The sequence below is a fragment of the Desmodus rotundus genome, chromosome 5 (genome assembly GCF_022682495.2).
Source record: "Desmodus rotundus isolate HL8 chromosome 5, HLdesRot8A.1, whole genome shotgun sequence".
NCBI lineage: Eukaryota > Metazoa > Chordata > Mammalia > Chiroptera > Phyllostomidae > Desmodus > Desmodus rotundus.
Window position 1 is genome coordinate 47,353,279 of NC_071391.1, and position 27,622 is coordinate 47,380,900.

The window sequence follows — 27,622 nt, forward strand, 5'->3', positions numbered from 1 at the left end:
CTATGCTACTTATTCTCTGTATCTTTACCCCCCTCTCCCCCTCCCACTCCCTTATTGACAACCCTCATGTTCTAGTTGTTTGCCTAGTTTGCTCTCGTTTTTGTTTTATGTGTGGTCGTTAATAACTGTGAGTTTGCTGTCATTTTTACTGTTCCTATTTTTGATCTTCTTTTTCTTAGGTAACTCCCTTTAACATTTCATATAATAAGGGCTTGGTGATGATGAGCTTCTTTAACTTGACCTTATCTGAGAAGCACTTTATCTTCCCTTCCATTCTAAATGATAGCTTTGCTGGATATATTAATCTTGGATGTAGGTCCTTGCGTTTAATCTTGGGTAATGTAATTATGATGTGCCTTGTTGTGTTCCTCCTTGGGTCCAGCTTCTTTGGGACTCTCTGAGCTTCCTGGACTTCCTGGAAGTCTATTTCCTTTGCCAGATCAGGGAAGTTCATTATTTGTTCAAATAAGTTTTCAATTTTTTGTTCTTCCTCTTCTCCTTCTGGCACCCCTATAATTCGGATGTTGGAATGTTTCAAGGTGTCCTGGAGGTTCCTAAGCCTCTCCTCATTTTTCCAAGTTCTTGTTTCTTCATTCTTTTCTGGTTGGATGTTTGTTTCTTCCTTCTGGTCCATACCATTGATTTGAGTCCCAGTTTCCTTCTCATCACTATTGGTTCCCTGTACATTTTCCTTTGTTTCTCTTAGCATAGGCTTCATTTTTTCATCTGTTTTTCGAACAGATTCAACCAAGTCTGTGAGCATATTGATAACCAGTGCTTTGAACTGTGCATCCGATAGATTGGCTATCTCTTCTTCGCTTAGTTGTATTTTTTCTGGAGGTTTGAAGTGTTCTGTCATTTGGGCCATTTTTTTTTTTTTGTCTTGGTGCGTCTGTTACTTTAAGGGGCGGAGCCTTAGGTGTTCACCGGGGCGGGGTAACGCTGGTCGCTGCGCTGTGACGCTGTACGTGGGGGAGGGGCCGAGTGGGAGCAATGGCGTCCGCCTCACTCTGGTCCGGATTTCAATCTTCCACTCCGCTACCCACAATCAAACTGGGCCACTCTGGTGCTGGTTCCCGAGTAAGCGGGCCTGCGCACACTCTAGGCCCCTGTGGGTCTCTCCAACAACCTCTCCTGTGAGGCTGGGAGTCTCTCCTGCCGCCCCAACCCCCAGGGGCGCTTTCAATCAGAGGTTTGAGGCTTTATTTCCCCGAGCTGGAGCCCTGGGTTGCGCAGCGGTCTGCTTCGTTGCCCGCCGTTCGTCAGGTTTATCAGTCTGGATGAATGATTATTTTCTGTTTCCTTGGTGTCAGTCCCCCTTGCTGTTCGATTCTCTGTCAGTTCTGGTTGTGCGAGGAGGCGCAGTGTGTCTACCTACGCCGCCATCTTGGTTCCCTCTAATCTCCTTATTCTTGACTTCAAGTATAGATCAGAATGTCATAGAATGCTAGACTTGTACAAAATCTCTGTAAGAGACTATTTAAAATCATTCCTACTTCTAGCCCAGATCGTATCAACAATAATCTTGCAATAGACTTTGGAAAAGATACGGAATCAAATGAAGTTGAGGACTATGAGCAAAATCAGATATACTTTGTAATTATATAGCTTTTTACAAATTACAGAAAGCGCTTTTATATCTATGACTGCATATAAATAAGTGAATTTTTAAAAAAGACCTTGAATATCACTTATAACACAAAATAGATACAACTAGTAAGTTGGTAAAAACAAAATACCTGATAGGTGTTGTCAAAACTGTCATACATGAATCTGGTAATCAAGGATGTCTTCCCAACTGAAATAAAAAGAAAGAGAAATTCCCTTAGTTAACACATTACATTCTCAAAGCATTCTTTCACAAAAAACTGCAATTAAATTCAATGGGAAATATCAGTAAAGGTTCTACTAACCGTAATGAAAAAACAGAGCCCCAAGTTTGTTGAAATGTCTTTCTTTAATTAAATAGATAACAATTTCTCAAATTCAAAGCAAGTAAAGAATATTTTAGTTAGTAGTTGAGGAAAATGAGGGAAAAGATGGAGGAAAACAATCAATTATGTTGATACCTCTAATTTACAAAAAGACAAAGCAGATATTTACTTGGGTCCTAACAAAAAGAAGAATTAGACCGTGAAGAAATTATAGTTAAATTCCTGGGCAGTCATCTGGGGAAACTGAGGTTTGGCTCTACTTAATTCAATGAATCAAAGCATAATCCCTGGGAATATAAAAACTAGAGTCCTTAGGAGAGCTATGAGGGCTCCAAGAACCAGACTGCTTATGAGTGAGGAAGTGACATGGAAAACTGTTTTAAAGCTGATTTCAGGCCTTGGCTGATGTGGCTCAATGGCTTGAGTGCCAGCCTGCAAACTGAAAGGTCACTGGTTTGATTCCCAATTAGGGTATAGGCCTGGATTGCAGGCCAGGTCCCCACTTAGGGACATGCAAGAGGCAATCAATCAATGTTTCTCTCACACATGGATGTTTCTCTTTCTCTCTCCCTTCTCCTCTCTCTAAAAAGAAAATAAAAATCTTAAAAAAAACAAAAAAACAACTCATCTCAGGATCAGATTTTCAACTAAGGAATGAATAAACAAAATGTGTTATATCCATACAATACAATATTAATTAGCCATAAAAAGGAATGAAGCATTGATATATGCCACAATAAGGATGTCTTTAAAAAACTACACTAAGTAAAAGAGGCCAGGAGCAAAAGACCACATATAATTCCATTTATATGGAGTGTTTAGGCAAATATATAGAGACAGAGAGTAGGTTAGTGGTTGCTTAAGGATGGAGAGGACAGAGGAATTGGGTTTTGATGGTTAAGCGAGGTAGGGATTCTCCTGGAGGTGACAAAAATATCCAAAAACTGTCTAGTGATGGTTGCACAACTCTGTAACTATACTAAAAACTGGCTTGTATACTTTAAATGGGTGAATTGTATTATATGTGGTTTTATCTCAATATCTAGCTGTTACTAAAAATTTATGGTGGTGATGGTTGTCCAACATGCATGTACTTAATGCCACTGAATTGTACACTTAGAAGTAGTTAAAATGGTCAATTCTGTTATGTACATTTTATCACCTTAAAAAAACTCTCACTACCAAAAAATTATGGATTTTTAAAAAAAGATTTCATTTATTTATTTTTAGAGAGGGGAAGGGAGGGAAAGAGAAAGGGAGAGAAACATCAATATGTGGTTGTCTCTCAGGTGCCCCCTACGGGGGACCTGGCCTGCAACCCAGGCATGTGCCCCAACTAGGAATCGAACTGCTGATCCTTTGCTTTGCAGTCCATTGCTCAATCCACTGAGCCACACCAGCCAGGGACATGGAAGATTTTTTGAAAAAATCTAATATTAGAACATGAAAGATAACTAAAAGGAAAGCTAAAAGTAAGGGCTGATTATTAAAGGTTAGAGAGACTAATTATTGTGCCTCTAGAAGACTAATTTAGGAGATATTTATATAAGTAGTAATTTCTCACATAATTATTCAAAGAATATTAAGCCTAGTGTTTGTATACAAAAAAGTCTCAATTGCTTCATAATTCTTGGTCAGTTATACTGGGCAGATAATACTAAAACAGACCAACTACATATTTATATTTTCCCACAAAATAAGCCAGTATATAAGATTAATATGCTATGATGATAATAGTAGCTCAAATCAGATGTTATGATTTTAGTAACAGAGCTAAGGAAAAAAACAAAACAAAACCTAACCTGTGGTTACTACTTCATCACAGTAATGAAGACAGCTGAAAAGGGTACCTAAGTACTACAGCAGAAAAGCTCAGCTGTAAGCAAAACTCATAGCAATATCATATCCTTGCAATGTCATGTCCAAGATGTCTCAGCTAGGTGATGCAATTCCATAGTGAAACAGAATCAATTAAACCAAGCTAATGCTACTTCAATGTAGCTAACCTGGTCAAACACTAAAATTCAATAAATCTAGTAGACTTTCTCTGAAGACCTAAATTGAATAAAGATTTTGTTTCTCCTAAAGTTTAAAAAGAAAACCTATGAGTACACTTGTACTGTCATATTAAAAAAATGGGGAGAATGAGCTTGGTTACATAGAATATTTGTTAAAATAAGTAATTTCACATCTGTGGCTCTAAAGTTGTTTTTAATAAAGGTACTTTATTCCTTTACAATAATATTTATGTTAAAGACATTAGACCTGAAGTACTATATGCTTCTAGGATGATGAAATGGAGACATCCAAGGTAAAAACAAAAGGTATATATCTACATGTGTGATAAAAACAGAAAAGATACTCACATAAAGGTAAAGACTCACTGGTTACTCTTAACAAAGATAAGTAACAAGTAAACAAATATTTTAATGCTTGGATGGCTACTATTTCTCACTTCATTCCAAAACTAAGTGTGAAGAGCCCTAACCAGTGTGGATCAGTGGGTTGGGCAACATCCCGCAAACAGAAAGGTCATGGGTTCTATTCCTGGTCAGGGCACATGCCTGGGTTGCAGGCTGAATCTCCTTGCATGATGGGCATGCAAGAGGCAACCCATCAATGTTTCTGTGGCACGCTGATGTTTCTTTCCCTTTCTCCCTCCATTCCCCTCTCTCTGAAAAGAAATGAAATCCCTAAAAAAACAAAAACAAACAAACAAACAATACTAAATGCTAAGGATCACGGAGGTTTGGGGGATGATTATGAAAAACAACTATGACAAGGGAGGCCGTGACCACCAGAGTTTACAATACACTGAAAGAGAGAAACACATACATATGCAAGAGTAAACATGAGAAGAAAGAACTGTGTAAAGTTTCCAGCTTCTATACTGCCAGAGGTGTACCCTTCTCCTTAATTTATAAAACATTCCAAGGCTCCCTAGTATCCATAAGATAAAATTAAAAATCCTTAGCAGGCATTCAAGGATCTTTACAATCAAACTTAAGCCTAGCCTTTTAGTCTCATCTCCTATCCATGCCAAACATAAACTTCATCTGACAGTGACAGAAGGCTATTAGTTATTCAAGCATAACATGTACTTTGAAGCCTCTGAGATTTTGCTCATGTAACCTAATTTTGTGGAATTTTTCTTTCCTGGTTATATTATGAACTCATAAATTCAGTATCAGATACGGCTCTCCCTGAAGGAAAGAAAAAGTAAATTACCTTTCAAAATTACTGTCAACCTAAGATTATATTTCTACCAGTATTCTAGATGGCAGTAGGGTTTTTATGTTATTCCTACAACAAAGTCAACATCCATCTATGAATGTATCTCAAGGATAAACAGATGAGTTGTAAATAATCTGTACCCTCAAAGAACAGTCCAGTGGCAAGTTCAAAATAAGTACTAGCATGAGACTTACTTTACCATCATTATACTCAAAAACTTTACATCTAAGTGTAGAAATTTAATATAAGGAAAAGCACAATCCACTTTTTCTTATGGGGAAATGTAAGAAAAATTGGCAATATAACACTTATCTCAAATTATCTTGTTTGTGCACTTTTTTACTAGTTTACCCCCACAACTTACAAGGGGTAAGATACAGAACAAGAACCTCATCTATCTTGTTCATGGCTATACTAGCAGTTTTGGTCCCTGCCTGGCACTGAATAAATTAATCAATGAAAAGAAACTTCACCAAATAGACAGCTTTCATTACTAGGGTAGCCCAGAGTCTAGAAGAAAACAGCCTACAACAGCCTTGCGTTCTTGGAAAAATGAAGGTAGATACAATTCATAGGAACATACATATAAGGTGGCTCAGGAAATTGAGGTTTTAAAACCAGAAAGCCAAATTTGCTAATTTATAGTAATAACTTTCATAAGGATAGAAATATAACTAAAATTTTCTCATTCAAGTTGTACACTTATGACTTGTATGCTTTTCTAACAAGCTCTACTTCAGTAAAAAGTTTTCCTGCCCTGGCTGGTGTGGCTTAGTGAATGAAGCACCAGCTGTCAAACAGAAAGGTCACAGGTTCAATTCCTGGTCAGGGTACAAGTCTGGATATGCCAGGTCCCCCCCAGTTGGGGGCATGGGAGAGGCAACTGACCAATGTTTCTCCCACACATCTATGTTTCTCTCCCTCTCTTTCTCTCTCCTTTCCTATCTCTCTAAAAATGAATAAAACCTTTAAAAAAAGTTTTCCTCATAAAAGAATTGAAATAATCATTGTCCAAAACAGTAACATCTTATAGGGTTTTATACACACACACAATTAAAATACACATAGCATGTAAAATCAGAAGGAGGAATGGTAAATAGAAGTAGAGTTCTAAGATCCTTTCATTGCCCAGAAGGGTAAAGAAATCAATTAATATTAGACTTTTTTTTTAACCTTAAATTTTTTTTTGTTGTTGTTGAGAGAGGAGAAGGGAAGGAGAAAGAAGGAGAGAGAAACATCAATTGGTTGCCTCTCATACGTACCCTGACCAGAGACCAAACCTGCAATCTAGGCATGTGCCTTGAGTAGGAATTTAGCCTGTGACCTATTGCTTTGTAGGACAATGCCCAACCAACTAAGCCACACCAGTCAGGGCAATGGCAGACTTTTATATGTCATAGCGACATGCCATAACTTCTAAGGTAATCACTAAATAAAAGGAAAAAACGTATAACTTCCCAATTAATAATTATGGAATAATTTTCAAAACATTAAAAATTCGAATAACATAAAAAGAGAAAGAAATATCCATGACACAAAAAAGCATTAAGAAGAAGACAGTAGATTTATTTTAAATCCAAACACAGTCATATGTTATGTAACCATATTTTGGTCAGACGGCCATTACTGTAGTGTAGCTAAAAAATTCCTATCACTTTATAACATTAGAGACTCCTTAAGGTAGTAGCACAACACATTACTCATGTGTTTGTGATGATGCTGGTGTAAACAAACCCACTGAAAAGTGTAGCACATACAATTATGTACGGCACATAATACCTGCTAATGATGATAAACAACCAGGTTACTGGTTTATATATTTATTATACTATAATTTTATTGTTACCTTACAGTTGTACTTTTTATACTTATTTTTTAAAATGTTTGCTGTAGAACAGTAATGTTGTGTTATACCAGCAGCAGCCTCATACAGCTTATGTCTACCTATGCTATATAGTAAATTTATTTATATAACACAGAATAAATAAAATCCATCAAGAAGTTCTGATAAAAGAAGCTTATATTGAGGCAGGTATGGCCAACTAAAACTAGCAAACAAGAATACGTAATTATCAATAAATATGACTCTATAGAACCCAAAATAGAATCTGTTGAGTACTGTAGGTATACTCCTGGTTCTATCTGAGCACTCCAAAATCTTCCAAGAAATCAGTTCTGTATTTGAAAAAGGAAATATTCTCCAAGTGATTTCATAACTTATTTTAGTATTTCTACCACCTTTTTGGTCATGAAAATCTTCCATATATGACTTAAATTCACTATGTTTCACATTTCAGTATAAGCCTTTGTATTCTTGTTCAGATCTTAGAACTGCAAAGTAACTGTTACCTTTCCTGTAAGATATCGTTACAAATCTAAAGACTTTTCTCAGTTGTACCTTTGCCTTCTAGATGAGACTGAACAATTCTCACTTGAATATCACATTTTAATTCCATGATAAAATAAACCTGATTTTCCTTGTGTATATACAGCATTTTGAAATAATTCTGGTAACTCAGTATCAGAGTCAGTACCACAATCATTAATAAATGTTATCAAAGTCACTGACGTTTATTAAAAACTGTTTCTCATCTTATTCTGTTAATTTTAAGTTACGTGTATTGAGAATTCTGTCATATAAATTACAAAAGTCCAGAACTGCAAAATACATAACATTTAAACTCATCTCACAGTTTTAGTTGATATACCTCAACTGTCCATAGGTGATTGGTTTTATCATTCTTACTGTTTGAGGAACACCTAAGTGTCTGTACTTTCTGCACATATTCCACCTACACAAAATTTATCAAGAAAAGGTAGTGTAGTTTAGTGTTTTAGCACTGGAGCTCTAGAACCAGAGACTTGAGCTGAAATCCCAGCCTGACCACTTACTAAGCATACCCAACTGGGACAGGTTAAACTCTCTACACCTTAATGTCCTCATGGTAAAGTGGAAATAACAGCAATACCTATTTTTTTCTTTTATTTATGTTTTTTTTTATTTTTAAGTGTTTTTTTAAATATATTTATTGATTATGCTATTACGGTTGTCCCATTTTTCCCCCTCCCTCCCACATTCCCCCCCTATAGTTCATGTCCGTGGGTCATACTTATAAGTTCTTTGGCTTCTACGTTTCCTACACTATTCTTACCCTCCCCCTGTCTATTTTCCACCTATCATTTATGCTAATTATTCTCTGTACCTTCCCCCCTTCTCCTCCTCCCACTCCCCTGTTGATAACCCTCCATGTGAGCTCCATTTCTGTGGTTCTGTTCCTGTTCTAGTTGTTTGCTTAGTTTGCTTTTGTTTTGGTTTTAGGTGTGGTTTTAATAACTGTGAGTTTGCTGTCATTCTTAATGTTCATATTTTTTACCTTCTTTTTCTTAGATAAATCCCTTTAACATTTCATATAATAAGGGCTTGGTGATGATGAACTCCTTTAACTTGACCTTATCTGAGAAGCACTTTATCTGTCCTTCCATTCTAAATGATAGCTTTGCTGGATAGAGCAATCTTGGATGTAGGTCCTTGCCTTTCATGACTTGGAATACTTCTTGCCAGCCCCTTCTTTCCTGCACGGTTTCTTCTGAGAAATCAGCTGACAGTCTTATGGGAACCCCTTTGTAGGTAACTGTGTCCTTTTCTCTTGCTGCTTCTAAGATTCTCTCCTTCTGTGTAATCTTGGCTAATGGAATTATGATGTGCCTTGGTGTGTTCCTCCTTCAGTCCGACTTCTTTGGGACTCTCTGAGCTTCCTGGACTTCCTGGAAGTCTATTTCCTTTGCCAGACTGGGGAAGTTCTCCTTCATTATTTGTTCAAATAAGTTTTCAATTTGTTGCTCTTCCTCTTCTCCTTCTGGCACCCCTATAATTCGGATGTTGGAACGTTTCAAGATGTCCTGGAGGTTCCTAAGCCTCTTCTCATTTTTCCGAATTCTTGCTTTTTCATTCTTTTCTGGTTGGATGTTTCTTTCTTCCTTCTGGTCCACACCATTGATTTGAGCCCCAGTTTCCTTCACATCACGCTGGTTCCCTGTACATTTTCCTTTGTCTCTCTTAGCATAGCCTTCATTTTTTCATCTAGTTTTCGACCAAATTCGACCAATTCTGTGAGCTTATTGATTACCAGTGTTTTGAACTGTGCATCTGATAGGTTGGCTATCTGTTCGTTGCTTAGTTGAATTAGTTGAATTATTTCTGGAGCTTTGAAGTGTTCTGTCATTTGGGCCATTTTTTTTTTTTTGTCTTGGTGCTTTTGTTGCTTAAAGGGGCGGAGCTTTAGGTGTTCCCGGGGCGGGGTAACGCTGGTCGCTGTGCTGTGACGCTGTGCTGTACGTGGGGAAGGGGCCAAGAGGGAGCAATGGCGCCTGCTCTACTCTCTGCCAGATTTCAGTCACTCCTTCCGCTACCCACAATCAAACTGGGCCCCTCTGGTGCTGGTTTCTGAGTGGGTGGGCTTGTGCACACCCTAGGCCTCTGTGGTCTTTCCAACCACCTCTCCTGTGAGGCTGAGAGTCTGTCCTGCTGCCGCCCCAACCCCCATGGGCGTTTTCAATCAGAGGTTTGAGGCCCCCCCCCCCAGCTGGAGTCCTGGGTTGCGCGGTCTGCTTCACTCCCTGCCACTCTTCCCAGTTTATCTGTGCGCGAATGTGGGGCCGCGGGGTGCTACCCGTAGCTCTGCCTGCCCCGTTCTCCGCCACTCTGAGTCTGGCCCTCTCGGTTTATCTGTGCGTGAATGTGGGGCCGCAGGGTCTGCTAGTGGTCAGACTGCCTGCTCCTTTCGTCCCACACTCCGCCAGTCTCGGTCCCGCCACGGCAACACAACATGAGTCCTCTCCACCTGGTTGCCTGTCTCCGCCCCTCCTACCGATCTGGATGAATGTTTATTTTTTTATCTCCTTGGCGTCGGACTTCCTTGCCTTTTGATTTTCTGTCAGTTCTGGTTGTACGAGGAGGCGCAGTGTGTCTACCTATGCCGCCATCTTGGTTCTCTGAGCAATACCATTTTAAGGAACTGTTTTGACTTTTTACTTGGAAATCATTTTAAGCTCACAGAAAAGTTACAAAAATAGCACAAATAATACAACCTTTCACTCAGCTTCCTTTAATGATAACATCTTATAAAACAATAGCACAATTATCAAACTTATAAAATTAACAGTGATGCAATGCTATTAACTGAACTACAGAACTTATTTGGTTTTCACCAGTTTTTCTACTAATTCCCTTTTTCTGTCCCAAAATCCAACCCAGGATTCCACTATGCATTTAGCTGTCATGCCTCCTTAGTCTCCTCTCCTATGTAACGTTTCCCATCTTTCCTTGTTTTAATGGCCTTGACACTTGAAGAATATAGGTCAGTTGTTTTGTATAATGTTCCTCAATTTAGCTTTGTCACTTTTCTCATTAGATTCAGCTCATGCATTTTTGGCAAGACTACCATAGGACTGAAGTCTCTCTCTCAGGTGCACAGGGGGACCATGATGTCCTATTCATGTCTTAATCCTAGTGATATTAACCTTCTTCACTTGGTTATGATCTCCACCGTTTCTCTACCATAAGTTTACTGTTTTATTATTTATTATTTACTTCGTAAATAACGAATGTGTTGGGGAGATACTTTGAGACTATATAAATGTTATGTATCTTCTCAAACCTTTTGCCCACTAATTTTAGTATTTGTCAAATGGATCTTGCCTGCAGTAGTTATTTTTTTAATTTTAATTTTTTTTTAATTTTTAGAGGGGAAGGGAGGGAGAAAGAGATACAGAGAGACATCAAAGGGTGGTTGCCTCTCGTGCACCCCCTACTGTGGACTTGGCCAGTAATCCAGGCAAGTGCCCGAGACTGGGAATCAAACCAGCGACCCTTTGGTTCATAGGCTGGCAGTCAATCCCCTGAGCCACACCAGACAGGGCAGGCATGCAGTAATTATTACTGTGGTATTCCAATGGGAATTCTTCTGTAATGAAGAGCAGTCCTATTTATTTACCTACCTACCTATTAAGTATGGATTCATGGATATCTTAATTCTGTGGGTTATCCAATATCGTCATTATTTATTTTGTTGCTCAAGTTATTCTAACTTTCCCCATTGAGAGCTCTTTCCCATTGGCTCCTGTGCCCTTTTAACATGCCATCATCCTTTCTTAAATACTTCCTTACTTTCTAGTACCAGAACACTCCATGCTCATTTTGTATTTCCCCTATCCCACCCCTGAAATCAACCACTTCTCCAAGGAGCTCAAAGTTGTTATAAGGATTAAATTAAATTAGTGAGTACTGTGAAGTACTCACAAGACCTGATAAGTAGGAAGTACTAGTAATCAGATGTCAATCAATGATACTATCATTATGTATTCAAATATACTAATGTCAGGAAGCCACAAAACATGGATTTACTCACAAAATTATGATAGTCTATTCAAAAAATTCAGTTGAAACAGGAAACACACATTGTCCATTAAGTTGTCAAAAGTGTATGGAGTTTTATATTTGGTTGCAAAAAGGTATTAAGCATTGCATTTGTTTGCTAGGGCTGCTATCATAAAGTACTACAAACTGAACGGTTTAAACAACAGAAATTTATTGTCTCACAGTTCTGGAGGCTACAAATCCAAAATCAAGGTGTTGGCAGTTCCTTCTAAGGGCTGTGAAGAGAAACTGTTCCAAGCCTCTTCCCTAGCTTCTGACATTCCTGGGTGTGCAGAAACATCACCCTCATCTTTGCCTTGATCTTCACATGGCATTTTCTGTTTACATCTGTGTCCAAACTTCCCCTTTTTATAAGGACACCCACTAGCCATACTGTATAGAGGCCCATCCTACCCCAGTATGACCTCATCTTAACTGCATATGAGGTACTAGAGGTTAAACTTCAAAATATGAACTTGAGAAGGATACAACTCAACATATAACAAAGCACAAATGTAAAATTCCTGAAAAATAAAACTAAATTATCACAGTATTTAGAATATCAATTAGAATTGAGATTGAAATAACTAGGTTGTTTAACAAGCAAGACTACAATTACTTCAATATCAGAGATTTTGAAAACAAATGTACAATATTTTGGAGAGCAAAGTAAGTTCAACTGAAGAATTTTGAGAATACAAAGGAATGTTTTATTTAAAAGTAAATGTACTCAGTCATTTTGTAAAGAAGAACTACTTGGAATTTCTGGAAGTTTTGTGAACATTAAATAGGTAGGAAAATATGAGAGGGTGCTGACAGTCACTTGGTGGAGCCTGTAGAGGACTATCTACGCAGGCCATTACTATAAGGGGTAAAAAGGAGTCTTATTTTACACATGAGGACACTAAGGCACAGAGAGGTTAAAGTGGAGTCTTTAAGGGTACACAATTTATAAGGTGGCAGAACAAAGACCACAGATCAGTTTTCCTAACTAAAGAAATGTTCCATATTAAACAAGGATAAACAAATATAAAAGTTTAGAAATAAGTAGTAACTTCAGTAGTTATCTAGTTTTTGCCTATTTAGTATCAATATGATGATGCTTCTGTCACTTTCCTAAAGAAGAAAGACCATCAACCCAGCTTTCTAAAGACTGAACAGAGTCAACACTTTATGGTCACCTATATGAGGGACATAATGCTAGACACCAACACAGAGATCTAAAAGACCTGAGAGTAGATTTTATGCAGCCTTATATACTACCTATCAAAATATCTATAATCCAGAGGTGGTCTAAAATCTGTCTAAATCTATGAGGTATCACATTCTCTATTTCCCTGTTAAAATCAACTTAATTCACCTTGATTATATAAATAATTTAAGGTGTCCGTGCATATATATTTCTGAGACGGTCTTCAGTTTTTGAGGAAAGGGTTATGGCCGGATAAAGGGTTAACTAGCCACATGAGGCTACCGAAATTAAAATGAATTAAAATGAAATAAAATTTATAAATCAGTTCCTCGGTTACCCTAGTCATCAACATATTAAACAGCACAAATATAGAATAGTTCCACCACTGCAGAAAGTTCAATTGAATAACAATGGTCTAGAGATCCTGAAATACTAAAACTCAAAAATGCATAATGAAAAGTATCCCAAAAATAAAGGCCTCTGTGGGTAACTATATACATGAATGTCAAAAATATACCAATAAGGAGGTCCTCATCTTTTAGCAGTCATACCAAAATACTACCAACGACAGTGTATTTGGGATTATTTCAAACCACTTTGGTGTTGGGGTGGGGGGGGTGGGGAGGAATTATGTGCAATAGATGAAACCTGTCGTAGGTTGATAATTACTGAAGCTGAGTAACATTTTATGGGCTTTCATAATGCTATCCTCTGTACTTCTTTATATGCTTAAAATTTCCCATAATAAAGGTTAAAATAGTATTTTAAGAATCCAGAAGCATATTTGGTTAAATCACAAATTCACTTTTCAAATATGCCATTTATACTTATTGCCTACATCTGAATCTTTTTTTAAATTATTGATGTGGGGGGGAGGAGTTAGAGGGCACGGGGAAGGGAAAAACATCGATTTCCTGTTCTACCCACTCATGCATTTATTGGTTGCTTCTTGTATGTGTCCTGGCCAGGAATAGAACCTGCAACCTCGGCGTATCAGGACAATGCTCTAACCAACTGAGCTACTTGGCCAGGGCCTTCTGAATCTTTCTTGACTCTCTGAAACTCAACCGAAACCATTTTTAAAAAATTACTGATTAGTTCTTGATAAATCCAATGACCTTTTCTGATGCATCATTTTCCTCAACTTGAGCCCAGATACTTAGCATCTCAAACGTTTTTCCTCCTAGGTTTTTCATTTTCTTTTATTCCGTTTTTCCTTTAATTATCCTCTTTTATGTGTATTTATTATTGTGGGAAACCTCAAGACCTTTCTGAAACTAAGTAGGGTAAAAAATCATGTATCATTTACTAATTCAAAAATATTTAGTGAGCTCCAATCACTGTGCAATGTGCTTAAAATACAGCAATGAGCAAGAAATTCATGAACACTACCCTCTGTAGAACTTACAGACCAAATGGGAAACAAAAATTTTAATAGACAAACTACAACTGTATTAAAGGCAGCAAGAAGTACACAGTGCTGAAAATACAAAGAATTCTGGGAACCTGAACTACTCTGAGGAACTCAGCAAAGGCTTCTTTGAAGAAGTGACTTGAAACTGAAATCTAAATGATAAGCTGGAGTTAACCAGGCAAAGGGGAAGAGGGAGTATGTAACAAGATGCAGATGAGTGAAGAGCTAAAAATGGGGGGAAATGGCCAGTATGGCTGAAAAAGAGATGATGGGAGATGTGTTCAAGGTAAGAATGGGCAAGAGGAGTCGTATTACGCAGTGTCGGCCATATATTGGGTCGGCCAAAAAATCCACTAGGTTTTTCTGTAAAATAAAAGTCCCATTTTTCATTTTCACCAATAACTTTATTGATTTAGATATTGTGAGTATGTCAGCTATCTCTCACATGGTAGAACATTGATTGTTCTCAATTAATGTCTCAATTTGATTGCTATCCACTGCAATGGGTGTACCTGACATGGAGCATCATCCAGCAAGAAATCTCCAGCATGAAACTTCGCAAACTACTTTTGACATGTTCTATCAGTCACAGCACCTTCTCCACACACTGTATAAATCTTTTTGAGCATTTCAGTTGTGTTTTTACATTTCTCGAAATAATAAAGCATAATATGCTGAAAATGTTGCATATTTTCTTCCATCTTCAGTATTACAATGGCTACACAAAAATTCACCGATTTTGATCGTTTTTTAAAAAATTCACCCTGATATAACAGCTGTCACAACACAATCTAACAAAATTGTTTTGAATTAAGTGAAAGAAAATCAAGTGCTACTAGAGCCATCTTATGGAAAAAGACCAAATGAACTTTTAGGCCTACCCAATACTCTAGAATGATTTGAACACTTTATTCAAAGAATAATAAAAAAAATCACATAGGTGAGAGTTTTTTGAGTTGTAAAGAGAACTCAAAGAAAATTTAAACTGTATATACCATAAAATTTACCTTTCCAATGTTTTGTTAAGTACATCCACAATGTTTTGTTAAGGAAGTAATTCTGATTTACATTTTTATAAAATTCACTCTGACACCATGTAGAGAATGGATCTGGGGGAGGGGAGATACAAAAATAGAGGATTTACTGCTCCCTGCTAGACTATAAGCAAGAGAACAGAGATTATATCTCATTCTATCTCATTTGTTAACAGCTCTATCACTTGAGATACAGATCTCTGCCTGGTACATGATAGGCATCTGTTAAATGAATAAATGACCTATAAAATTCTATGATTCTTAGAATGGAAGCTTTAAAAAGCAAAGACATGTGTTTTGTATAGCATGTAACACCTTAATGAAGTCTATATGGGGTGCCTGGACAAGGTTTTATGAAATCTCACAATAGCAGGATAGGATACCAGTGATGCTTATTACCCTTTAATGAAAAAATCATACCCTATTTGCCTATTGTGACTGGATTATTGCACTTAGCATAATGTCAAGGTTCATCCATGTTGTAGCATGTGTCAGAATTAAAAAAATAGAAAAAGAATATAAGAATTTCCTTCATTTTTAAATCCTCACCTGAGGATATGCTTATTGATTTGGGGGTGGGGTGGAGGTGAACAGAGAAAGAGAGAGAAACATTGATCAGCTGCCTCCTGTATGCACCCTGACTAGGGATTGAACCTACAACCTAGGTATGTGCCCTGACCGGGAGTCAAACCCATGACCTTTTGGCTTGCAGGACGATACCCAACCAACTGAATCACTAGCCAGGGCCTCAGTCTATTTCTGTTTTGTTTGTTCATTTGTTTTGTTTTTTAGAGTCCACATAGTGAAAACATACAATATTTATTTTCCTCTGACTTATTTCACTTAGTATAACACCCTCTACGCCCAACCATGTTGTCACAAATGGCAAGATTTCAATTTTTTTTATGGCTGAGTAATATTCTACTATATAAACTACATATATATCCCATTATGCTTCTCCATCCATCCACTGATGAATACTTGGGTTGCTTCTACCTTTTGGTTACTGTAAATAATGCTGCTATAACCATGGGTATGAGCAAGTTTTAATTTTATGAAATGTATTTTTCAAAAAGAAGGAAAAAGAAGGGAACTGGAAACCCTAAGCAATTCTAAATGTCTGAATGTAAGTGTTGGTTCTTGGAAAATCTAAATCATCTAAGTTTAGAAGCTAGACAGCAAATGCAAAAATGGTAATTGACTTAACAGATTCTATAAAAATCAGTTTTAAAATGACAATAGGAAAAGCTAAGAAATAATTTGATTCAGGCCAGAGAACCCCCAAAAGGCACCAAGGGCATCTAGAAATAAGGGTAAAGGAAGTACTGAAAACAGAAGGACTGGATGAAAGGTTGTTTAAAATGTTGATGACACTCTGTTATATCCCCTTCCTCTACTCCACACAGCCAGATTCCCTCTCCCAACGCCTCAGAATACTGGAGAATTATGCTATGAAAAAGGAAAACAGAGGGTTTCTGGACTGGGGAATAAATATAAGGTACAGGGGCTAGAGTACAAACAGTACTAAAAACAAGGAAATTAATCTATTTATCTTCCAATCCCCTCTCCATTTAGCTCCTAGAAAGCTGGCAACCAAGCTTATACTCTCCAGCAGGAAATCTGACCAGTAAAAAGACATAAAAGACCTTACATTAGAGACTGCCTCAAAAAAGAACTCAGCTGTACTGTCCTACACAGAAGTCCCATAAACCCACACAAGAGCTTAAAATCAAATTTTTAGCGCTCAACTCTTTTTGTTTTCTTGCGCAGGGGCCCTACTAATCTTCTTTGTATTGTTCCAATTTTAGTATGTGTTCTGCTAAAGTGAGCACAATGCTCAATTTTTAAACAGAAGCTGATAACCAAGAACTACTAGTTTTTTGAGGACCGTATCAAACAAGAAATAGAGAAACTAAAATAGAGATATAAAGCAACTTACAAAAGAAAAGTATTGGAAAGAAAGTCATATATCTCATTAATTTCCTCAAACAACAAGAAGAAACTGGAATAAAAAAGATGCAGAAAAGGAACAATGAGAAAACATGGTGCTCTTTGAAATTATAATGATAGCAGAAATAAAACTTCATAGAATGGAAGAAAGTTAAGGAAAGCTTTTTAAAACATATATTTTATTTATTTTGAGAGAGAGGGGAAGGGAACGAGAAAGAAAGGGAGAGAAACATCAATCTGTTGCCTCTTGCACACCCTCAACCAGGGACCTGAGTTGAAACCCAGGCATGTGCGCTGACCAAGAATCAAACCAGCTACCTTGTGGTTTGCAGAATGACGCCCAACCCACTAAGCCACACTAGTCAGGGCAGGAAATCTTTTGAGAATTAAATCAGAAAAATAAAGAAATGAAAAAAAAAAAGGCAACATAAAATATAAAATTAGAGGATCAAACCAGGAAGTCTAATACAAATCTCCGAGAGAACTGAAAATGGAGAAAAGGATATCATTCTAGTTAAGAAACTTACCTGAAACTTAGGAATATTAGTTTCCATTATGGAAGAACAAATACCTATTATTCATCACACAGAATGAAAATAGGCACATCATTATGAAAGATGAAAAGACGAAGAGTTATAATGGCAATACTACAATCTACAAGGCAATACATTAATTCTATACTCTACCAAACTTCCAGTGTAAGGGTTGTACAAATATATCTTCAGATACACAAGGTCTCAAAAAACTTCCTTTTTCCCTGGCTAGTGTAGCTCAGTGGATTGAGTGCCAGCCTGCAAACCAAAGGGTCACCGGTTTGATTCCCAGTCAGGGCACATGCCTGGGTTGGGGGCCAGGTCCCCGGATGGGAGTGCATGGGAGGCAACCACACACTGATATTTCTCTCCCTCTCTTTCTCCTTCCCTTCCCCTCTCTCTAAAGATAAATAAATAAAATCTTTTAAAAAACCCAAACAAACACAAACCCCTCCTCCTGTCTTCCCTAGGAAACTACCTACCTGCAGGATATGTTCAATGTAATGAGGGAGTAAGCAATGAAAAAAAATGTAATCCGAGAAACGCCATCCAACATAAAGAGAAGGAAACCTTCAAACTGATGGTAAAGGTAGCTCCCAAGTTGACAGCTGTACACCAATCATAAAAGGTAACTTGTATAAACTACAAAAGGTCAACCTTGTCTGAACATCTCAGTTGGTTAAGAGTATCATCCCACAAGATTGTGGGTTCAATCCCTGGTCAGGGCACGATCGAGAATGAACCAACGAATGCATAAATAGTGGAACAACAAATCGTTCTCTCTCTCTCTCCCCACCCCCTCTCTCTCACATCAATGAAACTGAAAGAAAGAAAGACAGTCAGAAGGAGAGATGTCCTAAGGAAATCAAACTGAGGGAAAACCTGATGCATTCCTTACACTGAAAGGCGATTTAGAGTGTTGGTAGAATTTTGGAATGAATGAATGGTATGCGTATTAATTAAACAAAGGAAAGAAGCAAGTTAAATAGTAACACAAAGGAAAACAAAAAATATGCAAGAGTACAAGTTAATCAGTACACTACATGGCTCAGCTGTGAATACCATTTACCTAGTAATAATGTAAAGATTAAATACCAATCTAACCAAAATGTATGAATTCTATATTCAGAGGATGGGGTAAACAACACTACAAGGTTAGTATTATCTTATCAGAAATGAAAAAAGCTTAGAACAGTTAAATAAACTGTCCAAGATCACACTGTAAACTTTGGGGTCAGGATTAGAACTATAGCCTGATTGCCTCCGGAGCCGTCTTTCTATATTGCCTCCCCAAGGAATAAAAGCTTCATACTATATAGCATAGGATAGATCTGAGACTTTCAGAACAGGGACGCTTGATATTAAAAACTACAAAATGTGTTTTCCTGGAGATACCTAAGTCTAGGAAGAAGAAACTTAATTATAGTCCGATTTAACTGTCACAGCCAATAACAGCCTAAGGAGACCTAACATGTAAATGAAATGTACTATCCCGAATGGGATCCTAAAACAGAAAAAAAGACATTAGATAAAAAATTTTTAATTTAAATAAAATACAACCAAGAGACCGAGCCCCTAATCCTTTCTCATCCACCACGGCTAGGCCCGTTCTCTTCTCTGAGAATGTATTACTAATAAAACCTTGCTTGCATGCTAAACAAATAAAATATAGACTTAGATTAGTAATAATATATCAGTATTGGTTTATTAATTATAAAAAATGTACATGTGAATTTAACTATGGAAGAAACTGGGTGTAGAGTATATGGAAACTCTGTATGAACTTTGTAGTTCTTCTGTAAGTCTAAAACTATTCTATAACAAAAGTTTTATTTAAAAAATAAAATAGGAAAGCTCTCTGTACTAATATTAAAAGACGTTTAGAGTATATTGTTGTTAAGTGGAAAAAGCAAGGTGCAGAATAAAGTCTGATACAGCTTATGTAAGGGGAAAAAGAAATTATATTCACATTTGCTTTGGTCTGCATCAAGACATCCCAGAATATACACAAAGGGGGAGTAAATGAGAAATAGGGTCATAGGAACAGGGTGATACTAAGTTTTCTCAGAGTATACATTTTTATATAATTTTAATTTGTGAAATATATGATTGAATTACCCATTAAAAACAAAGTTGGAGGGGGGAAAAGTAGTCCAGTTTAAAGCCTTATGAGAATGGATTAGATGATTTTTCAAAGTCTCCTCCACCTATGGAACGTTCTAATTAAAGAAATTCAACTAAAGATGCTTAAACTATTAGCCACATTTATAATGTGCCTTCCCAGAAACCCCATGCTCCCCTGTCATTTCTCTGTACCTTTTAATTCTACTTTTCAAAGCAGCTGCACTCATCACACTATATTATATTAGGTATTATGTATTTCTTCCCCCAATGAAATGTAAATTTCTTTATAGTATGTTCTATCAAACAACTTGACAGAAGAACAGTTTTTAGTTAACATGGTTAAATTAAAATATATGCTGAGTACTTCTCATATGCCAAGCTCTCTTGTAATGTTTTACACTTCTTAACTAATTTAATCTTTACAATAAACTTACATGATAGGTCCTATTATCTTTATTTTTAGATGAAGAAATTGAAGCATGGCCCTGGCCAGGTAGCTAGCTAAGTTGGTTAGACAGTCATCCCTCTACACCAAGGTTGCAGGTTCCATCTCCTATCAGGGCACATATAAGAATCAACCAATGAATGTGTAAAATAAGTGGAACAACAAACCAATGTTCTCTCTCTCATCCCCCCCAAAATCAATAAATTACAATTTTTTTTTAAAAAAAGAGGTTGAAACATAAAGAGGCCAAATAATTTGCCCAGGGCCAGTGCTAAAATATGAAACCCAGACTCTACGCTATTAATCACTAGCTCCACTGTTTAAAGTCTTCAAAACAATATGGAAAACATTCCCCTTGACTGTCCTAACTTGCAATATGAAACAGCAAAGGCTTGGTATATCTAACCCAGTAATTCTCAAAGTATGAATTTTGACCCCCAAGACACCTTCAGAAGATCCACTCTCTCCTGGGTGGTGAAAACAGTTTTCATAATTATTAAGATATTATTTAGCTTTTCCACTGTCATTCTTTTATGAATATACAGTGGAGTTTCCCAGAGTCTACATGACGTGTGATATTACAACAGACTGAATGCAGAAACAGCTTTAAGAATCCAAATATCTTCTACTAAGTCAGACATTAAAGAAATTTGCAAATATGTAAAAAAATGTGCTACTCTCTTAATTTTGTTTGGAAAGTTTTCTTTCATTAAAAATGATCAGATTAACATGTAATAGGCTAAATACTATTACTTTTAAGTACATCAAATATTTAAAAATTTTCTCAGTTAACTTTCAATATAGTAAATATTGATGTAAGTCACATAAATAAAGCTCTTCAGAGGCCTCAACAATTTGTTAGCACATAACCAACTCTTAAGAAAAAGTTTAAGGTCAATGATCTAGCCAATCTAAACTGTTCAGTACTCCTGGTCAAGTTAAAAGAACAGATGTAGCCTTGGCCAGTGTGGCTCAGTTGGTTGGAGCGTGGTCACCTAAACCAAAAGGTCACAGGTTCAGGGCACATGCCTGGGTTGCTGGTCAGTCTCTGGTCTGGGAACATATGGGAGGCAACCTATCTAAGTTTCTCTCACATCGATGTTTCTCTCCTTTCTTCTTCCCCTCCCTCTCCCTCTCTCTGGAATTAAAAAAAAAAGTCGTATACCATGAAAAATAACCAGTACTAGAGTACTAGGCCAGGTATGTGCTTCTTACTGAGATAACATTTCTTAAGTTATAAGTGATAACATTTGTTTGTAGTAATAACCTACTGTAAACCAAAATGACATTCCTAAAAGTACCCCTGCATTTCAAGAAAATAGCAACAGGTAGTAAAAAAAGAGATTCCTCAAAGAAGGTCCAGATTCAAACTGTGTATTTCAATACAATTCCTTTATTAAACTATGTAAACTACTGAAATATAAAGAAACTGTAAGTTTATAGGAAGACTACCAAGACTAATGTCATCAACTCAATCTAAAGCTTCATTTACTAAAACAACTTATCTTAATTTTAGAGCACAGACCTTAAACTTTTTAAAAGATTTTATTTATTTATTTTTAGAGAGAGGGGAAGGGAAGGAGAAAGAGAGGGAGAGAAACATCGACTGGTTGTTTCTCACACGTGACCAGACTGGGGGAACCACAACCCAGGCCTGTGTCCCAACCAGGAATCCACCTGGAGTGACCCTTCACTTTGCAGGAAGATGCCCAACCAACTGAACCACACTGGTCAGGACCGAACCTTAAATGTTTAAGCTAAATGAATCAGTCTACTTCAGATCAGTTCCCTGAATATGCCTTTAATATATCACTTGACATTATTACGCAGTGCTATCCTAGTAACAAATAATTTAGCAATAGCTTTAACAAAATAAAACTAATTTTGCTCAACTCTAGAAAAGTACAAAATCATGGCTAGTCCATTTTTCTTTTAATGAAATGGCAAAGGCTATAAATTATTGGGTTCCCTGCTCCCTCGAGCATCTGCAGTATCCCTGCATAAAATCAAATAATGTAAGCATTAAATGTTATTGTTAAACTATTAACTGCATAAGGAAAAAAATGTAGACCTCTCTGTAGCAAAGATTAATATAGGCTACTAGTTTTGGTTACGTTTTTGAATGATGGATGATTCAACCATCACTCATTCACCAAATATTTCTGAGTACCTACTACAACCTTGGCACTATGCTAGGTACTAGGTATACAATGAACAAAAAAACAATAGTTTTTCATCTTCATGGGACTTGCCTCCTATGTGGAAAATAGACAAAAACAAACACATAAAAAATAAGAATTATAAACATGGAAATGCTATTAAGGAGACAAACAAGGCTTTGAAACATATTAGTCTTTGAAGCTGAATTGTGGAATTCTAAAACCTGAAGATAAATAATTCATGAAGAGTTACATCAAGATGACATGGATTCTACAGATCTTTGCTAATGTACAAGAAAACTACAGACACTGCCCATAAAAACAGAGATCAACCTTTCTCTGTCAAACCCATTGGATTAGCAACATAGTAACCTCAAAAGATTTTAACATCACAGTTCCACAGAGTTAAAAAGCAGGTAAACAATCCTAAAATAATTCTAAAAGGAGCCTAAGAAGACAGGACAACCAAATGTAATGTGTAATCCTGAAATGAATGCTGAAACAGAAAAAGGTAAAATCAAAGGTATCTGAATAAGCTATGGACTTCAGTTAATAATGTATTAATATTGGTTCATTAATTGTAACAAATATGTCATACTAATGTAAAATATTAATAATAGGGAAAACTGGGTGGGTCTACATGGGAACCCTCTGCATGATCTTCTCAATTTTTCTATAAATCTAAAACTGTTCTATAAAATAAAGTCCATTAAAAAAAAAAAATCTAAGGTGACTCCAGGAATGGGGAAGGAGAGGACTTAGAGACTTAAAAAAAAAAAAGAAAAGAAAGAAAAGGAAAGAAATGAGAAGCCATAACGCTGTAATGTGAATTAGAACATAAATACTTAAGAAACTCAAAGGAAACCTGCAGATACTAGTAATAATCTCTATTCATACTAAAATCTTTCTAGGACAGACATTAATGGATTTTTCATGAAAACTAAATAGCTCTGCATCGCAACATAAGGCAGGCAATAACATCCCTAGAGTGTACAATAGGCACTTTAGATTTTATTTATCGATAATGATCAATAGGCTATATTTTACATATGGCACTGTCCTGCAACTGCCATGGAATACCTGAACCAGGATCAATTACATAGATCTCACCAAGTTACTTACAGAAACAAACTTCTACTTAGTTCAGGAAAATTCATAAATAAAGAGAAGACTACATTTTTTTCTTGGTTGGGGGGAGGGAAAAGATAATGTATGAAAGGAGAAAAATAATTTCTCAGGTCCAACGGGAAGCAAATTTGCAACTAGTATTAACCTAGTTAGTATTAGTATACAAGTAGTTCAAGATCCTAATTTATGTCAGTTACCTTCTTTCCAATCAAAAGATAACAAATGTTTGCTATAACTTAACCCGAGATACATAGTGTGTAACTCAACGTTTGATAACTTGGGAAAAACTAATCTCTCAATGACAATTTTTAAGATAGTCGTGAAAAGTGTGAGAAAAACAAAGGATGACAATCTCTAAATTGCCAAGTATCAAGCCTTGCATAATACAGCATAAAATTGGAATTACCACAAGAAGTAATTTTAGAGACAGCCATCACAAAATTAGGATCTTGTATCTGATACGAACTACAGGCGACCATAGAAGCCTGACCAGGTAAATGAGATAACAATTTCACTTATCAGATACTATGGAATATTAACCATAAAAGAGCCATTTAGCTGAAGCAGTATTACATATTTAAACCTAATTTAGAAAACTAATTTAGAAAACTAGATGATGAATCAATTCCTACTCTACTCCAATATACTCTCTAACTCCAAAGATGTTCGTTATTCTCAAGCCTTCTCTCACAGGAATCATAAATATCGAATTGGAAAATACTCAAGAAAGGGAATAATTAACATTTCCCCAGTAATTCCTGTTTGCACCACCATGAGGAGAATCAGACACTGCTTCATGTTGAAAGGAGAGGTGAGATGTGAAAAATTCCAAGTAAAACGATCATGACATAGCATCTGGCAGAGACCGGGAAAGCACCCACACTGCCAAAAGAATTGTCAGGGATGAAAGTCGAGTGGAGAAAATGAGGTTTTCCAGCAAGCCAGAGCCCAAACCAAGGGGCGAAAATCGCCACTGCCGCCGCCACCCCTGTCCCCCACCCCCAACCACTCCATCCTCGAGTCGCTTCCAATTCAGAGAGAGATATATATCCCCACTCAGGTGAAAACCATTCAAGAATTTTATCCGCCCCCCCACCCCCATTGGACTCGCACTTCTCAGGGCCAAGCCTCTGGGGAAAACAACGCCCAGATCCCACCCCCCTCGCCCAGGGTGACGAGGGCTGGTTCCCCGTTCTCGGGAAAGGGACTCGCCGCGGCGGGCCTCGACGACTAACGAACTGGGATAACAGCAAGGAGTAAGGGTGGGGCTCAAGGAAGGGGGCTGGGGGGGGGGGGCAAGGAGACCGGAGGAAGAAAGGGATGGACGGAGGCTGGGGCTGGGCGGGGTGGGGACCGGGGAGGGCAGATCGACGGGAAAAGGCCGAGCTGCGGGAAAAGCAGACGCCGGAGTCGGGGGCGAAAAGGTCAAAACCCGGCCGACGGATCGACCCAGGCGGAGAGAAGCCGGCGGCCCAGAAGAGGAGGCGAGCCCGGGGAAGGGCTGGGGGTGGAACCGAGCAGAGGCGAGGCCGGCAGCAGCCTCCGCGGACGGAACGGCCGCACTGGGGGCGGCGCGGGGAAGCCGCGGCCAGCTGCCAGGACTGGGGGGACCACTCACTCACCGCTCTGCTCCCCGAGGAACACCAGCTTGAATTTCCTCAGCGGATTCCCGAAGTCTCCGCCCGCGGACATGATGGAGCCGGAGGAGCTACCGCCGCCTCAGCCCAGAGACCTCCCGGACCGACGCTGCTCCAGCCAGCTGAGGAAAAGGGCGAGAGGAAGGACGGGCACCGAGCTCTCTCGGCCCCTGCAGGGCCCGGCGGCGGAGCGAGGCTGGAGGGCAGGACTGCTCTCCAGACAAGCAACTGTCGCCGCCGCCGCCTCCCCGCGGAGTCGCCTAGCACAGAAAGAGGCCCACGGCTGGGTAGGGAAGGAGGGCGGAGTAGGAAGAAGCCCAGCGGTGTGCTCTGGATCCCCAAGGCTAGCGCCGTTTCGTTCTCAGCACCCGGCACGGGTACTGGGGTGGGAGGCTGAGGGTGGCGGAGCCGGAGCCGCAGACGTCTGGGACCTTTGACACACAGCGCCTCAGCTCACACACCAGCCGCCGCCGCCGCCGCCGCAGCCCAATCTGCTGAGTGCGCGTGCCTCTGGCGCGGCACAGGGCGAGCCCGGGCGCGAGCCTGCCGCCCAGCCGGCCATTGGCGTGCGTGCGTGCAGGCGTGCGTGCGTGCGTGCGCGTGCGCGCCACAGCCAGCGCCTTCCTGCTGTAGCCTGCTCTCCCGGCCCTCCCGCGCACCTGAGTCGGGGGCTTGTTTGCTTTCGACTCCTGTCGGTGGAAGATAGGAGGAGGCGGGGTGCAACCCGGGGAAAGTGAGGAGGGAGTGGAATACGGGGTCGAGTACGTCACTTAGGTGATGAACCAATTGGGAGAGAGAAGAGGCGGGACGAGACGATAGTGAGGTGGCGGCGCGAGAGCGCGCGTGGCTCTCGCACTCTGGAAAGCTTCGTACAGTGTCTGCCATGGGAAGTGTGGCGCGTCACAGCCTGAGGGAGGGGGAGAAAGGTGTGGCGGAGGCGGGGCGGGAGTGGAAGGGGAATTGCCTAGCAATGTACACGTGTGGTCAGGGAGCTATGTACTAGGTTCCTCTATCTGGATCTCTCAGTCTGCCTCACATTACTCAGATCTGCCCTTCACCCTTGCACTTACCCACCTTCTCCATGTTCTTATCAAAAATCATCACACGATATCTTGGTAGGTACATTCTCAGCTGTTGCTCCCAGGAGTTTCATAACTACCACAAGCAGGAGCCTCCCCACTTTTGCAGATGAGGAAACAAGCTCAGAGGAAGGAAATGACGTACTGAGTCCACAAAGACAAGGTAGAGCTCAGGTTTTGTCTGCTCCCCCTTGCCCCCGCCCCAATGAAACTGCAACCTCTTTATTAATTAACCCATGACTCCCCTGGCTTGACCTGACTTGGTTTTATGTTATTAATCTTTGCTCCTCAGATGTTGACAACTCCAGGAGGCTCCCACCTTCTCCTGTGCCATCACTAAAACAAAGCCTTCATTGCACAGGTGGTGAAATCGAGGCCCACATAGAGGGAGGGAAAACTTTGCAAAAAGGTCACGCAAGAAATTAGAGGTAGAGCCTGATTGATCCCAAATGTGGGGGAAGGGGATGTTTTAAGGATCATCCGTTCCTCCTAAAGCAGGGCTTCTAAATTAGCTATGGGTGGACCTCCCTTAAATTAGACATTTGAAACGTGCATTTTTCTCTGGAGAGAATCCATAGTTTTCAGCAGATTTTCAACCCAGTTCATGACCCAAAATATGAAGGTTAATGTCACAGCCAAAAGGAGCCTAAGGAGACATGACAACTAAGTGAAATGTGGATATAACATGACAACTGAATATAAGTTTTAAGTTGAGTGGGATCCTGGAATAGAAAAAGAACATTAGGCAAAAAACTAAGGAAATCTGAATAAAGAAGGACTTCAGTTAATAACAATTTAACAATATTGGTTCATTAACTGTAACATGTACTAATGTAAGACAACAGAGGAACCTGGGGAAGAGGTAAATGGGAACTTTGTGTAATATCTGCTCAATTTTTCTGTAAATCTGAAACTTTTAAAAAACAAACACTATTAAGAAAAAGAATAAATAAATGGTTAAGAATCACCAAATCAGAAAATTTTGCATCCACATCTCACCATACTTCAGCCACACCTCACCATACTCTGGGACAGCATCCAAAAAAGTAATCTCTGCCCTTGAAGAGGACACTTAAAAACAGTATCAAAAATACTTTCCAAGTGGATAATAAAAAAAGTCATTATTTTTGTGTCTAGTGTATTACCATATCCAAAGTACATTTACATACATTTTCTCATTACTTGGGGATTATTATTTACTTAGCTATAGAAATGGCAGAATCAAACAAGTGTCTTCTGAAACTAAGAATAAATTGCTGAACTAGAATCAATTAAAAGGAGGAATGAGGTTCATAAAATGTCATCTATTCTGGGCTATCAAGACAACAGTTATATCCCCAAACC

The 27,622-nt window shown here is 38.7% G+C and overlaps 1 protein-coding gene and 1 non-coding gene across 3 annotated transcripts in view; both read right to left on the reverse strand.

Annotated features, from left to right (window-relative positions):
* The window catches only part of RAB6A (RAB6A, member RAS oncogene family), a 63,274-nt gene extending 37,384 nt beyond the window's left edge, over positions 1 to 25,890 (reverse strand). The window contains exons 1-2 of one of the 2 annotated variants that reach the window (XM_045181909.3): positions 25,185 to 25,890; positions 1,740 to 1,798 (exon numbers count right to left, since the gene is read on the reverse strand). In XM_045181909.3, coding sequence (XP_045037844.1) covers positions 1,740 to 1,798; positions 25,185 to 25,254 — 129 coding nt within the window. In that variant the 5' untranslated portion in view covers positions 25,255 to 25,890. The remainder of the gene's footprint in view (positions 1 to 1,739; positions 1,799 to 25,184) is intronic. The other variant, XM_024572612.4, reaches the window with a different exon arrangement.
* LOC112316121 (U6 spliceosomal RNA) lies at positions 16,950 to 17,055 on the reverse strand. The gene has a single exon (XR_002975963.1). It is a non-coding gene; the product is annotated as a U6 spliceosomal RNA (small nuclear RNA).
* Positions 25,891 to 27,622: the final 1,732 nt, after the last annotated feature.